Genomic DNA, 18,625 nt, shown 5'->3' with positions numbered 1-18,625 from the left:
TTTAAAGTAATTTATTTATTTTTATCAAAGTTATTCAACAATAATATAATTTTAGTTAAACTCAATAGTACAATTTTGATCAAAATTATTATAAGATAGTGTAACTTCGATTAAAATAAAAATTACTATAAGATAGTGTAACTTTGATTAAAATTAATTTTTTTTTTTACAATATGAATATAGAGATCCACTCTTTTGATTTTCTATCAAGTGATTTGAATCATTTGTTATAATCAAATAAATTTATATTATTAAATTTAATAATCAATTAAATATATTTAACATTATAAAATTTTCAAATAATCTTCCAACTAAGAGATCTATTTTAATTATATTCGATTATCGTATTAAATAAATTTAAATAATATACGGTCCCTTTTGAAAAAGAAAAAAACTAATAAAAGGGCACCCTTTTGTTTTTTATTTGGAATCGTCGATTGATTTGAATCACTTGCTATAAATATAATCTCCCACTTTTTTGTATGCGGAATGGACGGGAATGAACGGTGAACAATTATTTGTCGCACTTGTTTTTATATTCCTTCTATGCTCCATGGGCCATGGCAGAGCTCCCCAGCAGCGTCCACTAAACCATGCAGTCTCCGCCGCCGCCGCCGCCGCCGATGGAGCCCACCGGAAAAGTCCAAACGCACGGAGGAAGAATCACGCCCTTCGTCGTCCTCACATGCGCCGTCGCGGCCTCCGGCGGCGTCCTCTTCGGCTACGACCTCGGAATCTCTGGTACTCAACGGTGATCTTTCTGATTTCATATATAATTGAATTAAGATTGTTCTAATCGATAGGGGGAGTGACGTCCATGGAGCCGTTCCTGCGGGAGTTCTTCCCGGCGGTGTACGCCAAGGTGCACGAGAAGCGGTCGACGGCGGGAACTAACTACTGCAGGTTCGACAGCCAGCTTCTGACGGCCTTCACGTCGTCGCTGTACATCGCCGGACTCTTCGCCTCCCTGTGCGCGTCGCCGGTGACGCGGGCCCTCGGTCGCCGGGCCTCCATGCTTTTCGGCGGCGCCGCCTTCATGGCCGGAGCCGCCCTCGGCGGCCTCGCCCTCAACGTTTACATGCTCATCCTCGCCCGCGTCCTGCTCGGCGTCGGCGTCGGATTCACCAATCAGGTTTAAGATTTTTATTTTGGGATTTTTATTAATTAAAGTAAATAAATAAAGGATTGGTTCATCATCGGCTTGAAGGCCGTCCCTCTGTACCTCTCCGAGATGGCTCCGCCGCGCCACCGCGGCGCCGTCAACAATGCCTTCGACTTCTTCATCGGGCTCGGAATCCTCGGAGCCAACCTCATCAACTACGGCACCCAGAGAATCCGCTCCCACTGGGGCTGGAGAATCTCGCTCAGCTTGGCCATAATTCCGGCCACCGTTCTCGCCGCCGGTTCCGTCTTCCTCCCTGAAACCCCGAACAGCATCCTCCAGCGCTCCACCTCCCAGGCCTCCGTCCAAACCGCCGCCCAAACTCTCCGCAAGATTCGCGGAACCGACGACGTCCAGGACGAGCTCGACGACATGATCGCCGCTGCCAAGGTTTCCAATGTCGGGTCTTTTGGATCCTTCGCTGCCCTCCTGCGGCCGGAGTACCGGCCGCAGCTCGTCCTGGTGGTGCTCATCCCGTTCTTCAAGCAGATGACCGGGATCACTGTCATCACCTTCTACTCCCCGGTCATCTTCAGCACCATCGGCCTCGCCGAGCGCTCTTCTCTGCTTTCCACGGTCATCGTCAGCGCCATCAGCGTGGGGTCGATTCTCGGCTCGATGCTGATGGTGGACCGACTCGGCCGGCGCACTTTGTTTTTCGCCGGCGGAGCGTTGATGCTGGCGTCGCACCTCGTGGCCGGCAGCGCGCTGGCGGCGGAGCTCAGGTGCGCCTACGCGGTGCTGGTGGCGACGTGCGTGTTCGTGGCTGGGTTCGGGACCTCGTGGGGTCCGCTGGGGTGGCTGGTGCCGAGCGAGGTGGTGCCGCTGGAGGTGCGGTCGGCGGGGCAGAGCGTGGTGGTGGCGGTGACGCTGTTGTTGGCGGCGGTCAACGGACAGAGCCTGCTCGCCATGCTCTGCCGGTTCAAGTCCGGCGTGTTCTTCTACTTCGCGGGGTGGGTGGTAGCGATGACGGTGTTCGTGGCGGCGATGGTGCCGGAGACGAAGGGGGTTCCGATTGAGAGGATGGATTCAATATGGAAGCAGCATCGGATTTGGAAGCGGTTTGTAGTCAAAACAGACCACTCTTTTAATTAAAATTAAATCATGGCTGTAAATGAATACTCATACTGAACATTCTCAAGAGTATAAATAAAACATGGGCAAATTAAAAGAGATAGGACCTACATAGAGGGATGCTACTCTTTGACTAACTAAGTTCTTCTATACGATAGGACCTACATAGAGAGATGCTACTCTTTTCTATAAAAAGTTGAATTCATTAATCTAAAATAAAAATGCTTTTTCTTGGGTAAAGGAGGGGATGACTCTCCATTTCATGAATTGATTTTATGATCATCTATGAAGAGATAAATCAAAAAATTACAGTTGACCACGAATAAACCCGTGGATATTGAAGAGGTGCTCCTTGATATTATGCCACGAATTCGAAAACAATTGGGTATTATATTATCTCGGCTTTGTCGAGATTAGAGTCCCAAAAAACTAGATTGGTACTACTCTCTAAAACATGCATGGGTGCATCTCTTTCCTTTTCATCAAAGGCCGCATCCCTTTGCAACTACTGTTGCTATAACTACCGTATTAAATTGGCCTTCGTGATCTCATGTGCTTAATTTCAGAACTCGGATATTTGGGCAGTCGACACTCAGGCTCGAGAGTTCAGAAATCGGATAAATTTTATTCACATGCAACCATGAAAAAAAGACAATTCCACACAAATAGTTTGGATAAATGGGCTATTTTCTATTTCTAATAATTATTAAAAATTTGAACATGTCTTTTGATTTTTGACCAAATTATAAGACCTCCATATTTTAAAATTTTCAAATATATATTTTTATACTTTTTACAATTTTATAAAAAAAATTATATTTGTGTGGTTTAAATAGATATAAAGACAATTAGGAACACAATACCTTTAAAAAACCATTAATAAAAAATTTAAATAAGATTACCAATTACTTTTTTTTTATCTTTCATCATAATATTTCTCCTAGTAAATATGAAATAATTAATATTTGGAAAGAAGAACGTTAAATTTCTTTATTTTCATCGAAAATCTTTTTGATATAACTCACTTATTATTAAATTAAATAATAACTAGGAAATAATTTTTGACACATGCATCACACCATTAGATTCCATGATATTGATATTTATATTCTTGTATACCAATATTCAAAGAGAATTAGATGCTCTCCACACCCTGCTCAACATAATCGAGAGCATAATCCACGTAATATTCTCCTGCGTCGTGATCAACTGTAATTTTTCGATTTACCTCCTCACAGATGATCGTGAGGCCGATCGTGTGAGACCGCTAAGGTGACGGATTCCACCTTTTGCAGAAGAAAAAAAAAGCATATCTTTTGATAATTACGATGAAATTTATTATTATTATTTTTTAAGATAAACATGCTAGATCGGTAAGCGTTAAATCTAATTAATAGATCAAATTTAAAAGTTAAGTTTGATTATTTCATAATTTCAAGTTTTTTAAAAAATATCGATTATTTTGAATATTCAATTCAATTTTTATTTTAAAATTTCTAATTCAATTAAATTGAATAAATTAATATTATGTAAGATTGATTTTCAAAATACAACATCACTATATTATTATTGTATTTTGATATCAATATACTATAGTGTGATGCATTTTCAAAATCAACATCACAATTGATGCTAAATATCAAAATATATTACTGTGATCGCACCATTAGATTCCATGATATTGATATTTATATTTTTGTGTATCAATATTCAAAGGAGAACTAGATGCTCTCAACACCCTGCATAAGGAAATCGAGAGCATATCTTTTGATACTTGCGATGAAATTTATTATTATTATTATTATTATTATTCAATAAAGTGGAGGTTCTTCCCCTTAGATATATAAACATGAAAGATCCTTAATTCAACGTTGATTTTATATGGGATATAACTATAGGTATTGCGGGCTATTGTATTAAATTAAGTTCAATTGAAATGATCAATTAAGATTTTGAGTATTTGAGTATTAAAAAAATGATAAATCCCAGTCAGTCTCATGGACTCAATCCCTGGGGTGGCCGGTCCAGTCCCATGGAAGTTTCCAGCATCCTTTGATTGTGTTGCCCATTTAGAAGAAAATTCTTGCAAATACGCCGTAACTAGGGATCGAACCGCGGGTCCCTGGGTCACAACCCAGATATCCTACCGTTGCACCATTGCCCTGGGGACGAGTATTGGAGTTTTAATGTATCTGATAGGGTATGATGACCTTTTAATGTATAGATATCTTATGGATGATTTTTATTTTTAAGATGAATTAAAATAAAAAATACCAAAAGATAACATATAAGTTACCTATGTAAATAAGGAATTATGATCGCAAGTCATACAAGTCCCTTTTTTTATATTCTCTTTTAAATTCCATATATATATAGTTAGAGAAAGCATTGAAAAAAAATATTAAAGGAGTTTCTCCAGGGACCATGTTGATCGGAAGGTCACTGTGCAACTCCAAAAGAATATGCATTCAGGTATATTTCCACGTTGATTAATTTTTAATGATTAAACATGAAAGATCTAGAATTTTATATGTGATGATTTTCGTAAAAGGATAATCATGTTCTTATTCTAAAAGAATTATTAGCAAGAGTAAAGACTAGCTAGGAGTATAAATGAGTCAAGTTATTTGGGAACTATTCGGGTCGTATGTTGAAAATTTTTTTTAATTAAGTTAATGAGTCAAGCTAAGGTGATCTTGAGCATGATTTTGAATTCGAAAATATTATCAAGTCAAGCTAAAAATTAACAATATTTAATTCGTAAGCTCACGAACTGATTTATTAAGAGGTTTGCGAATATGTTCGTTAAGAGATTTATTTATCTTAATATCATATGAATTATAAATATTATAGGTTAACAAGTCGAACTCGAACTAAATTCATTTAATTTTTAAAGAAGGTATTTTCAAATCAAGCTTGATCCATATATAGAATATATGAGAATATTGATGCAAGTCTACCACTTAGGTACCAACTAAGTTACACCTTAAAATATGTAAGAATATGTGTAACTTTAGTCATATATATATATACACGATAGTTTAGTTAAGTTTTTGTTGATGCAATCGACTTCGGGTTAAGGTTGACTAAGTTCGAGTTGAGATTTCGATATTTGATAAATATGTTAGGTGGTAAAGTGAGACACCAACTAAGTCATGGTTGACCAAATATTTGATGATCGGAAGTCCAATATGGAGTTGGCATGAGATGGAAACACTTGATGATTATTAGAAGTCCAATAGAGAGTTGGTAAGTGGGAAGTCTAAGTGAGTTATGGGTGATCGGACACTTGATGATTGAAAGTCCAATATGGAGTTAACATAAGAAGAAAGTTCAAGTGAATCACAGTTGACTGGACACTTGGCAGTCGAAAGTGTAACAAGGAGTTGACAGGAGACATGAAGTCCTAGCAGGTCAAAGTTAACTGAATGTTAAGCAATAATGAAGTCTCGGCAAGTTAAAGTTGATTGGATGCTAGACAACAAAGAAGTTTCAATAGGTCAATGTTAATCGGATGCTAGACAACGAAAAAGTCTTGACAGATCAAGGTTAATCGGATATTAGACAACGAGTAAGTCCCAACAGAGTAAACTTTCGAAGATCATAACTTTTGACTCAATATCAGAATGAGACGATCTAAGGTACAAAATGGAGCTTGTTCGGATATCTATATTTTTATTTAATATCAGTCGATTGATTATATATGTATCAATTGACTAATTTTGATACCGAATAGAAGGGAATGAATTCGACTGATCAAGGTCGTTAGTCGACTGATGTTGTTTCAAAAGCAAATAGAAAAGAATAGATTCGACTAATTAGGGTCATCAGTCAACTGGTGTTATGTTGTTTTAAAAGTGAACAGAAAATAATCGATTCGATTGATTGCACAATCAACCTAATCAGTTGACTGATTCACAAATCAATTTGATTGATATTTGAAAATTTGATAAAATCAGATCGGATTTTAGAAGGTTTAGTGACCGTTCAACGACAAGAATAATGTCGGAGACATATCAATTGATTGATGGGTAAGATCAATCGACTGATAGGCAAAAATCAACTCTGCCTTTAAAGCTTTAAAAGAAGGATTTCGAGGAGATTTTCGATACCGATTCTTGTGAGTTTGAGGACGAAGTACTACTGCATTTTCAAATTAATAAGTGGCATTAGAAATAACAAGCAACATCCAAAATAAAACTCACTTGCCTAAATTTGTTTGTTTCAATTTCTTTTGATTTTGTTTGTATCTTTGTATTTACTTGTGTTTGTTATAAGAACAACTTATAAGAACAACTTAGCCTCCGAAGGTATGAAAAAAGAATTTCATAGTGGAGGGATCATTAAGAATAAGTGATCTTAATTAGTCATTTAGGTGATACAAAGTAAATTTTAGATAGTTGATCATGTGGTCGTAAGTTTAAATTAAGATTTCCACTACACAATTAAATGAATAAGCTCGTAATTAAAATGAAAAGTGATCAGGAGTTATTCACCTCTTTAACTCATAAAGTCTTAACAAAGATGATATTTGATAGATATGTTACCATCTTACTCAAGTCCTAGTGCGTTTACTAATGAAACCGAACTTTTAAAACCAATTGGTTATCCATAAAGGCTCACGAATGTGTTCGCGAACATGTTCGTTTAAAAGCTCACGAACGTGTTTGTTAAGAGATTCACGAATATATATATATATATATATATATATATATATATATATATATATATATATTATATGAATTATTATTATATATTAACGAGTCAAACTCCTAAGCTCGTTTAACTTTTAAACGAGCTATTTTCGAACCAAGCTCGAATTGAATTCGTTTAACTTTAAAACGAGTCTTTTTCGAATCGAGCTCGAGTCGTTCGTGAACTATTTAATTTCATTAAAACTCAATTATTATCCATAAAATTATTTATTAATAATATCGATCATCAAAACACATACACATGTATGCTAAATAAATAATAGTCTGCCAGTAATTTTCTAAACTAAAGAACTTGGCATGTGTTCGGTCAATTTAAAGAAATTACAGAGTAAGTTAATACTCGGAGATCGATTCCCATCGATATGGTGCAGTTGTAAAATATTTTCTGCAAAATAAAATATTTAAAAAAATAAATAAAAAATTAAAATTTGAATCCCTCTCAACAAAGATGAATATTTTATAAATAAAGAAGTGATATCTGCGCGTCTTAAAATATACGATTGTGCAACATAATATCTGAAAGAATTTTCAACGCCTGAAATAGTAAATATTTTTTAATTTAATTTTAAAATTTTTTTATATTTAATACTATAACCCAACTCATAAACCTAAAGAAAACAATCTTAAATGACTTAATCGTATGTAAAAAAATAAAAAATAATTTTTATTTAATATTTTTTTGTATTTAATCCTATAATCTTAAATGACTTAATTGTATGTCAAAAAAGAATAATAATTTTTATTTTAATTTTTTTTATGTTTAATATTATAATCTAATTCTAAATTCTAAAAAAAAAATCTTAAATGACTTAATCATAAAATAAAATATATAAAAGGATATTATTTAAACTTTAAAATTTTTTTTTCAACTTTCATGTTGCTAATTACATATTTTAAGACGCGCTCAATTCTATTTATAAATATATATAAGTTGTGCGACACTTAAAATAAATATTTTTAAAAATTTAATAAAATTTAAGTTGAGGTGAAATGAAATATTTCCTTATCAAATGGCTACTCAAAACCATATTGGATTGGGTAACAGTGATCTAATGGGTTACCCGTTTACAAGGCTTAAGCCCAATATCATGAGGGTTGAGTTCGGGTAACAGCAGCCTAGAGACGCCGACGAAACCACGGCGAGATCTCCGCGGCCGCGAGCGGCGAAGGCGATGGGCGATTTGGGTGGCAGAAGAGGGAAGCCGGCGAGTGCGGCGGGTCTTCCGCAACGACGACCATGTGTGGTCACCCGTTCGCCCGCGCGGACGCTGCCGCCGCCCCATCTGCTTCGTTCGCCGTCGGAGGCGACGCTTCCGCCAAGTTTCCGCCTATTTGTACGGTAATCCCTAGATCCTCCCTCCTCTTGCCCCTTCATTTGCATCTTGATTTGCTTTATATGATCCTGGACTCGTTTATTCTATCTCAAAGATGCGCTCAAGTGTGATCTTTTGGTTTTGAATCGTACATTAGAAAGTGGGTAGTTTTTGTGCATTAGATTCACACCCTTTCTAGCTTCGCACCAAGAAGCGTTTTGCTTCTTTGTTCTGTCCTTAGAAAGGGTGCTCTTAATTTTGTCGAACGCACTAAGAACTCAATGAATGCATCTATTTCTTAAAATCTCCATTCGCCCTTTACACGTTCAGATCGAAGCGTTGAATTGGTCTCTTTCTGCCTGAACCCTAGTGTTGAATCACTCTCCACCCACATGAACCAAAGCGCTCAACCGCTCTATGCTCTCTGTTCACTGAAACTAAAGTGTCAAACTGCTCTCTCAAACTGAAATGAATCAGAGCACAGAAGAAGTTTTGATGGAAAGATTCTGATTATTGCCAATAAGCATCGTTAAATCTAATCTTCCTATGTGTTTGTTCATGTTTTTTAGATTTTAAGCTAAATTTTGTGTTAAATGAGTATTATTGCATTTTTAATGGCCAATGAGTTTGTTCATATTTTAGTCTTTAAATTTGGAGTCATTTAAGACTATTAAATATTTTTGGCTAAAAAATTTAATAACTCTAAACGAGTTGGATTCGTGTAAAATGTACCTCTGTCTATATCAATTTTTTAAGGAGCAAAAATAACAAAGGCACACCTAATTCTTTTTATTTTTTATTTTGTCAAAGGGTATTTTTTTTAAAAAAAAGGTTAAAATATTGCCCTATTATATTTTTCATCTAATAATACCTTTATTCTAATATTATAATGAAAGTAAATCATTTTTTTAATTCAATTTGATCAAAGTACTATATATAGGGTTTTTCCTTAGGCTAAGGTGCAAGTCTATATAGTCTTCTTGGGCATCTAACAGTCTTGCCACCTTTGCCAACCGGGACGTCCCCGCCTCCGCCCGCGTCATATCCTACGGCGGCGACGCCGACATCATGTGGAACCCCAACGGCCCCAAGTGGCGGATGCTGCGCCGTTTGTGCGTCCGCGAGATGCTCTGCCCCGCAAGGCTCGACGCCGTCTACGCGCTGCGGCGCCGGGAGATGCGCGCGGCGGCGGCAAACATCAAGCGCAGGCAGGGACCGCGGTGGACGTCGGCGCGGAGATGGGCGCTAGGAGCGCGGTGGGGAAGGAGTTCCAGGAGGTGGTGGAGATCACTGATCGGTTTAGATGGGTAAAATTGGAATAGACATGTTTAATATTTACTTCCCCTTCCTTACACCCCAATTTGGGGTGTAAGAAATTGTGCTTATTCATGAGCATGGAAGGGGAAGCTTTCCCCTTCTTTCCCCTTCCCCTCCTTATCTCACCCCATCCCAAACACAGGTAAAATTTTTTTTTCCCCTTCCTTACCTTTTCCTCCCTTTCCCTCACCTCCTCCCAAACAGACTGTAAGGTATACTATAGGATGAATTAAGGTTCAAGTCTTAATTAAGGTATACTATAGGATGAATTTCCTCTGATGGGAGGTTGGGTTAAAGAAAGTCGAGTTATTGGACCGCCAACTACGAGCGTTTCTAGATTTACCTTGATGACTAATGAAAAATTTTCATGAGGTTAATCAATCATCCTGATGATTAATTGATTCTAAGAGCTAGATACTCAGTGCTAATTATACACAGAGTTTTTTTATATCAAAATTTTTTTTACAAAGTTTATAAAGAGTTAAAAAGTTTTTTCCTGATATAAAAGTGTTTTATATATAATACTTAGAATGCATTTGGTTCAAATTATTATGCATAATCTTGGTTATGTGATTACTTAATGCATAATTATGGGGTATAAAACATAATTTAGTATTGTTTGATTCAACTTATTTATTTAAAGGAAATAAAGCATAACCAGTTTAACATTTATTATATTACCCTTGATTCAATTGTTTAGAATAAATTAAATTAAATTAATAATGTTAATATTAATAATATTAATGATGATAATAAATTGATAATATATATATAAATATAATTTATTTATAATTTTTTAACATTTAAAATAAATTCATATATATAGAGAGAGAGTTTATTAGTAACTCCATACTACCTGCTATAACAATGCCGAAATAAAGGTATTTTCGAAATAAAAAATATATTGAGTCATCATTTTTAAGGGGGCACTCATTTGACCATTCTGATAATTTAAACTTTAAAGTATCATTCTAATTTTTACTCTTTTAGAGCCCTTTAAAATAATTAGACACATTTTATTACTCGACTAGAAAAAAACAAGAAAAGAAAAATAAGTTAGTAATCTTAAATTTATCAACTTTTGCTACCTTACAAATTACAAGTTATATTTCAGTGATATATCTTTTCTTTTTATCAATTTTTGAACCTAAATTTCTTGCAGGCCAGAATCTACCCCGTGGCCTTGCTCACAACGCCTCCTCTGCACTTTGGAGAGCCTTGCTGACCGAGATTAACCTGCATGAACAATGACTTCATTATCAGGTCAGGAATGAGAGGACAGGTATCAAAACAATACCCATCATGGGGAAAGGCATACATTCCAAACTTCCTTTCTCCCTCATGCTTTCTTCAATCTGCTATAAAACCTGTGCTCTTCATCCCCCTGCAGAGCATAAGAGGACTCGTGTCCTATAACCCACTACTTAAATAAACAACTGTCTGGGTACTTTAGCAATGGGCCTGGCCTTGACTGTTCTTGGGAAGCTTGGTAAGTATGCTAACTGCATTCTTTTCATAGCCCTCATTTCCTCACATAATGAACATATTACAATACAGTTTTTTGGATTTTTTTTTATGTGAATAAATTCATTAGTATTATGGTGAGAGACAACGACAAACAAAAAACATGTAATAGAAGGGAAGGGTTAGCAATGCAGAGCATAAGTGGACTTGTGTCCTAAAACTATTCTTTAACCACTACTTCTTGAATAAAGAACTGTTTGAATATTTTAGCAATGGGTCTGCCCTTGCGTGTTCGTGGGAAGCTTGGCAAATATGCTAACTGCATTCTTTTCATAACTCTCATTTCCTGAGATAATGAGCATTTTACAATACATTTCTTTGGAGTTTTTGAGTGAATAAATGCATTAGTATTATGGTGAAAGACGACGACAAACAAAAAGGCATGCAATAGAAGGGAAGGGTTAACAATGCAGAGCATAAGAGGACTTGTGTTCTAAAACTATTCTTTAACCACTACTTCTTGAATAAAGAACTGTTTGAATATTTTAGCAATGGGCCTGCCCTTGCGTGTTCTTGGGAAGCTTGGCAAGTATGCTAACTGCATTGTTTTCATAACTCTCATTTCCTCAGATAATGAACATATTACAATACATTTCTTTGGAGTTTTTGAGTGAATAAATGCATTAGTATTATGATGAGAGACGACGACAAACAAAAAACATGTAACCACTACTTGAATAAAGAACTGTCTGGGACTTGGTAAGTATGCTAACTGCATTCTTTTCATAGCCCTCATTTCCTCGGATAATGAACATATTATAATATAATCTCCTTTGGAGTTTTTGAGTGAATAAATGCATCAGTATTACGGTGAGAGACATTGAAAAACATAAAACATGTAATACAATGGAAGGGTTAATGCAGAGCGTAAGAGGACTTGTGCCCTCAAATTATTCTTTAACCACTACTTAAATAAAGAACTGTTTGAATATTATAGCAAGGGACCTGCCCTTGAGTGAATAAATGCATTAGTATTATGGTGAGAGACAATGAAAAACAAAAAACACGTAAGAGAAGGGAAAGTGTTAAGAATGGAATCAAAACAAAAAATTGGACAATTAAACTTGTATACGCATTTCATGGGCGAAATTGCTCACCCCCAGCTCCCCCGCCCGCCCGCCCCAGGGCCAACACAGAGGAGGTAAATCATAGTAACTGAGAGGTAAGATGGATGGGTGAGTGAGTTGTACCAAGGTGCAGAGATGTACGTCCCGCCAGCCTTGGGAAACGACTCCTCACTCATTGTGCAAGTAAACCATCCACTTACCATCTCAGCTAAGCCCGCGGGGGTGTATACACATTTCATAATGATACATATGGTATTCTTTCGCAGGCATCCCCAGCGTGGACTCGTTAACCACAGACAAGGTCTATGATAATTTTTTCAAGGATGCAAAAAATTATTCAGCTTTTCATACCGGTTTTATTCAGCTTTGCAGGTAAAGTACTTATTTATCTTTTAGCTAATAGAAAGATGGTTCTTGTCCTTGTGCCATGCTTTTTTTTTTATATAAATATTTTAATGAAAATGTTTTTCTTTGCAGCGAATTTAACACCATCATGCCTGGCAAACATTATATTCTAAACGCACGTATTGATGATATAAAGGTGAGTCTAATCTTGCAGTTGCTTTTGTTGTCTAGTTGCATTGATTTGCTTGCTTTTTTTTTTTTGTGTTGCATAAACAAATTTTCTTTGCAGAAAATCAAAAGCACTTCTAATTATATATATCGTCAAAAGAATATCTCTCTTTTAAAAATTATCAAAACAACATCTAATGTTCTACCTTGGAAGTTATACCATCTTAGAGCAGCTATGACCAAAATTACTCTAAAATGGTGCACTTTTGATGAAAACTGTTTCAAGGTGGAGCACGGAATCATGAGTAGGATGTTATCAATTTTAAAAGAGTAGGATGCTATTTTGTTTTCTTTTTGAAATTTATCGAAGAAGATTGCCCCAGAAGTGGGCTAGCAATTCCTATGAATTCCTTGTTGGCCATTTTGGTGATTATAGCTCATCCATTCCATTATTTAAAAAAAATAATACATATTCTTCTAATTAATTCTGGTGAAATTAGATAGGCCAGTCGGATCAAATAAGAGACTGGATAAAAAATATATATCCTTTTTTATACGATCTAATATGATTGGACTCTTTTTTATACTCTAATATAATTGATCTTTCTCAGTACTGGCGGGGTCTTCACACCAAATTATTATTATTAGTTTTTTCTTTTCATCCTGCAAATCTCAAAACCATGCAGAAACTTTACGACGAATGGGCCAAAAAAGACAAAACCGACGAACAGAAGAAGGAGCTAGTGGTGAACTTCCTGAAGGATAACATTGAGGAGTACAAGCCCAGTTCCGCTGCCATGATCGCCACCGGCTTGGTTGCCCCTGGCGCCGCCGTCGCCCTCAAGAAGTCCGCCCAGAAGGTGCCGCAGTTGAAGCTGCTCCGACTCGACCTTGTCCCCAACGCCGTGTTCGTGCCCACCGCCACTCTCCTCTCCCTCATCGCCGTCAGGATGCTCGACCTCAGAAAGGCCCCTGCAAAGTTGGCTAAAAAAACCTAATTATGCCAAATCTCAGCTCAAGAAATTGTGTCAATCAATAAACTTATTAGAAATAATTGTAAACAACAAGTCTCGGAGAGCAAATGTATTTGATTTCTTCTGCCAATAATTTGCCAATTGTCTCGTGCAAAATGTAACCAAATAATAAATGAAATTAGTGCAATAATATTTATTTATCAATGAATCAAATGCTGTGTACAAATTTAATGTTCAAGTTGATAAAAACTTATTTATGCGTTCAACTTATTAATTTTAATTTTTATAAATAAAAATTGTAAACTGGTTATGAATAATAATGATCAATAAGATTTGCCAATTATATTTATTAATAATTTGTTTTGTTAAAATGAACAAATAAAATTAATACCAAACTCATTCGTCAATAAAACATATTTAAAATATAAAAATGTCAAACAATAAATAAGTATTTAAACAATCATTTCAAATTCATTTTAAATTTAACTTGGTTTAATTTGAATCAATTATTTCAACAAATAAGTTTGAATAATACAAAATTTAACTCAGATTGTCTTATTCACGCTTTAATTGTTATATAGGATGGTAATTCGATCTAGTTCTATTGGAATTACAAAGATGAAATAAAATTATAATCTACATTTCATTTGAGGATTGAGTGTTTTTTCTTAATATTTTACATTGTCCAATTGAATTTCAATGTTTAATGTTATTTTACATGAGAAAATTGTTTACATGGAACAAATAGGAGAAGGTGAAGTATGATTAAGATATTTAAAACTAAAATATCTTAGTAAATAGATTATGTGTATTATTGTTATTTTTTTAATTCTGAGTATTTAATTTTTATTATGATTAATTCTGAGAGTGATAAATCTAATTTGATCTCATAAAATTTTTTTATAGCGTAAATGAATTTTAAAGAAAGATCCAACGTGATAAAACTTAGATTTGAACCCCGTTGCTTGAATAACGGACGGTAGATATTATTGCTAGTTCTGCTACAGGAGGACAGGGCTTATTTAACGGGATAGGGGCCCGACGGCGTCCCGTTCAACGAGGTCTTCTGATCCAAACCCTATAAATATACTGCATCGCGTTGAAAGCCCAACATCCATCTTCGGCTGCTGCCTCCGCCGGTGCTTGGGAGGAGGCCGCGAAGTTCGAGGGCGAATCATCCGCCGCGCGAGAACAAGTTGCTTTCGATGACGCTCGGCGGTTCCGGTGGATCGAGCGTTGTCGGTGAGTCTTCTGACCCTTTATTCTGAGCCGGACGATTAGGGTTTTCATCTCGATCAGTGGGCGAATGCCTTATCGGACACTCCTCGGGTGCCACGAATCGGTTCGTAGGATTTTCCTTCGAGCTAGGGATCGGCATGATTCTTCTTTCTTATAGCGGTTTTCGTCGGAGATATAGTAAATTTCTGTCTTCCAGTCGTCGTCGTCGTTCCTGCAACAGATTTCTAGCCTTTTCATTGTTCTAGCTACCGCTTCGTGTATCCAATATTGTGGAACTTCACAAAAGATGGATCCAAACTTTTTTTATTATCGTATGTTTTCTTCCAATGTGCTACTATGGGGACAGGAATTTCATGTGTTTGTTTATAATTTGTTTGTTTCCAACGTGCTACTCATATTTCTTGTTTTATTATTTGTTTCCTTGTAAATTGCAAACTTGCAATATGAAATATGATGTATTTTATTATGTATTTTCTTAAAGTTTAGATGTGAAAAATTCTATCACTTATTTGCTTGTGATTGCAAAGTTATTTTGATTGATTAATATACTTTGTTGCATATGTAAAATGTTAATATAAATTTTTTAATATTATTCTAATACCAATTGCATAACAATTGCATATTGCTTATGCACTTTGCAATTGGCTAGCCAACCTTGTGCAACAAGCTAAGATGAATTGATAAGAAGATAATTAATCGTGCTAGTTCTATTAACAAATGGACTTGTAAGCTCCTGTATGAGAAGATCTCTCCTTTACACCCTAGTTTGCAGTGATTATTCTTTCTAAGAAATAATTTTGATTGCCCTCTTTCTTATGAAAGTTTGTCGTTGGGACAATGGTACTCATGGTCTAAGAATGTGTTATTAGATTTGATATTGCACCTCATGATTTTTTAGTTCTTTGCCTAGGACAAAGCTCAGGTGAAGACCCCTTTCACCCCAAAATCTAGTGAATGGGTGTCTTCACTGGTTGACATGTATTGAGTGGGAATCTGAAAGCATGTTTTTTTTCTTAAAAAAAAAAAGAAAATCATTTTGAGCAAAAACAGCATTGGGTCACTGCACACCATTCTCGTCCAATTCCCTTTTCCTGTGTTACCAATCTGAAGCCATGATGGGAAGATAAGAACACTATAGTCTTTATATTTTGAGAAAAAAATATTAAAATCGATACATTTCTTCTTGTGATGTCAAACTTAAGTTGCATGCTAGTATGTGCAAATCAATCTTGATATCTTTTTGGAAATCATGAGAAGATCCTAGAAGGAATATAGCAAGATACCTACCTCCATGTAGAAATATAAGCATGCTCAGAATCAGTATCTCCGAATCAGAAGTTTGTAAAACTACAAATGCTTACTTATCAGTTTTTTTTTTTTTTTTTTTTGCTGGAAAAAACTCAGTTTGAGAAAATTTAGTCATGGTTATGCATAAGTACATTCTTTCTCTATCTGATACAATTTGATTCCTTGATCTCTTGTTGGAATACCTTCTTTTCTCATTTTAACAAAATTTGCATGCATCTTGCAAAATAAAACCCTCATGCTAAGTAAGGTTTCACTTGTGAAAAACATTAATTCGATTCAACTTGTGAAGTTTAGATTGAAATTTCTAGCTATACTGAGAGAATTTGTTGTTTTGTCTTACCCAAAATAGTGGAACCAAGGGGAAAGGGAAACTAATCAATCACTTGGCATGTTGTTTGTTTTCTTTTGTAGAAATGTATCTACCTAAGATTATCCTTGTTGATTGCCTTCTTTCATTTATCCTCTAGTTTATCCTTTCTCATTATATCCTTTAGACGGTGAACTTCTGGTGCACTTCTTCCATATTGTGCTGTTCTCTTAAGACCTTACATAGCATACCTCGCGAGACATGTTAACATGGACTCAGGTACCAGAAAGATATTAATTTTGACACATGGGTGGACCAGCAAATCTCAATGCAAGACTGAGCTATACCATCTTAAAATTAATATCACTCAGAACCATAGAATATTTCAGTAGTAATAGTTACATCTGTGGTTAGCTGGTTAATGAAGGCCACAGTGGCTCAAGGTTCACATTTCAATGCTTTTTTTTTAAAAGTTCTAAAACAGCAATATATCAACTAAATGGTGTGATTTTAACTTTCAGCATCTTTTCATCATGTTTTTAGAATGTTGATGTGGGTCTTTGTTTGCTAATCTTTCATCGCCTGGTTTGGATCACAGCTTCATCATGCCCTATGTTCGAGTGATAAATGAGTCCAAACAACCTTATTGTCACTGCAATTATTATTCCGTAATTTGTATTGGAGTAAAACACTCTTCATTTAGCTCCCCTTATTTGTTGTACAATTTATATGGTGCTCTTAGTCTTTCTTCTTTCCTGTTGTTCTGTGCTGGATATGTTTGCATTTTCACTAGATTGAAAAAGTGACAGCGTTAGGATATCTGCTTGATTATTGGTATCGTGTTACAAATTTCCATGAGGTGTCTTATTGTCATTCTCTGTTTTTTTCCTCTTTCTTAATTAATTCAATCATTTGGTTAGACTGGTTTCCCGTTGTTATCATAGCATTACTTTTGTTTGCTTCTTGTGCAGTTCCTCGTAGCTTCAGATTGCTTGAAGAGCTAGAACGAGGAGAAAAAGGCATTGGAGATGGGTCTGTAAGTTATGGTATGGATGATGGAGATGACATTTATATGCGTTCCTGGACTGGAACAATAATTGGTCCTCAGAATGTAAGAGACTTGAGTTTTATCTCCAATTCCTTTCGTCATATTTCAACAATTCTCATTTATTTCTGCATCACATTCACAGACTGTCCATGAGGGTCGCATCTATCAGCTCAAGTTGTTCTGTGACAAGGACTATCCAGAAAAACCACCCAGTGTTCGATTCCATTCCCATATTAACATGGCCTGTGTCAATCCTGATGCTGGAGTGGTAATCCTATGCATTCCAAAATCAGTGTTTTCAGTCAAATTATTCTCTTGTATGCTGATGTTTGCTTTTTACATCAGGTTGATCCAAAGAAGTTTTCAGTTCTTGGAAATTGGCAAAGAAATTATACAATGGAGCATATTTTGACACAGCTCAAGAAGGAAATGGCTTCCTCTCACAATCGAAAACTGGTTCAATCTCCAGAGGGCACCTATTTCTGAGACAATGAACCTCAGAATAGACTTCAGATTCAAGGGACTGCCAGCGTATCAATTACTTATTGAACATTGCTTTACTTATTTGACATCGTTGGCTGCCAAACTTTGCGTGGTTATATATTTCAGCATAGAGTATGTCGTAAAATGTGTGCTATGAAAATATTTTAACCCATTTTCTAAATTGTTTTCTTAATTCATGTTTCCACATGTTTTCAGCTTGCTGACTTGTCTTTCTCGATCGCACCTGGTGTTCTACGAGGATGGGGTTGTAACCAAGTCCTCGTATGCCTCTCTTACCCTTTATCTTGTAGACATTTTACTCTTACCATTTTTGGCTGAAGATGCCTCACATATGCCGATATACTTCTCGTAGTAGATTACCAGAGCTATACTCTTGCTGTTAATGATGATTAGGCCAAAGGAGAATCTTTTCTCCCTTTCCCTACAATGCTCAATGTTTCGATGCATTTTAAAGCAAGCTATTGATTTGTCCTTCTTGATCATAAACTCCAGAACAGTCTATGAGCTTCATACTCTCTTATCATATAGATTTATTTTGCTCTCAGTAGATTAGACTGAAG

The 18,625-nt window shown here is 35.9% G+C and overlaps 3 protein-coding genes across 5 annotated transcripts; all 3 read left to right on the top strand.

The window, feature by feature from the left end:
* The first annotated feature begins 585 nt into the window (after positions 1-585).
* LOC141841168 (hexose carrier protein HEX6-like) lies at positions 586-2,364 on the top strand. Its single transcript, XM_074729296.1, has 3 exons — positions 586-741; positions 804-1,132; positions 1,208-2,364. Exons 1-3 carry the CDS (start codon positions 594-596, stop codon positions 2,255-2,257), a joined length of 1,527 nt encoding a protein of 508 aa, XP_074585397.1. The 5' UTR covers positions 586-593; the 3' UTR covers positions 2,258-2,364.
* Positions 2,365-8,084: 5,720 nt separating this feature from the next.
* LOC141840815 (uncharacterized) lies at positions 8,085-13,837 on the top strand. 3 transcript variants are annotated; one of them, XM_074728887.1, is made up of 6 exons: positions 8,085-8,290; positions 10,744-10,844; positions 10,972-11,070; positions 12,439-12,544; positions 12,650-12,713; positions 13,372-13,837. In XM_074728887.1, the coding sequence occupies exons 3-6, from the start codon at positions 11,037-11,039 to the stop codon at positions 13,681-13,683; spliced, it is 516 nt and encodes a 171-aa protein (XP_074584988.1). In that variant the 5' UTR covers positions 8,085-8,290; positions 10,744-10,844; positions 10,972-11,036; the 3' UTR covers positions 13,684-13,837. The 3 variants fall into 3 exon arrangements, with proteins under 3 accessions (XP_074584988.1, XP_074584987.1, XP_074584989.1); XM_074728886.1 differs by having other exon boundaries at positions 10,744-10,863; XM_074728888.1 differs by lacking the exon at positions 10,972-11,070.
* A 925-nt stretch (positions 13,838-14,762) lies between these two features.
* LOC141839171 (ubiquitin-conjugating enzyme E2 variant 1C-like) lies at positions 14,763-18,226 on the top strand. Its single transcript, XM_074726863.1, has 4 exons — positions 14,763-14,901; positions 17,485-17,624; positions 17,704-17,829; positions 17,907-18,226. The coding sequence occupies exons 1-4, from the start codon at positions 14,865-14,867 to the stop codon at positions 18,045-18,047; spliced, it is 444 nt and encodes a 147-aa protein (XP_074582964.1). The 5' UTR covers positions 14,763-14,864; the 3' UTR covers positions 18,048-18,226.
* Positions 18,227-18,625: the final 399 nt, after the last annotated feature.

This window comes from Curcuma longa, chromosome 11 (assembly GCF_044706935.1).
Source record: "Curcuma longa cultivar G26 ecotype Majalengka, Jawa Barat chromosome 11, ITB_CL_G26_1.1, whole genome shotgun sequence".
Taxonomy (NCBI): domain Eukaryota; kingdom Viridiplantae; phylum Streptophyta; class Magnoliopsida; order Zingiberales; family Zingiberaceae; genus Curcuma; species Curcuma longa.
The sequence above is the reverse complement of the archived record's forward strand: the minus strand, read 5'-3'. Positions and strand labels throughout refer to the sequence as shown.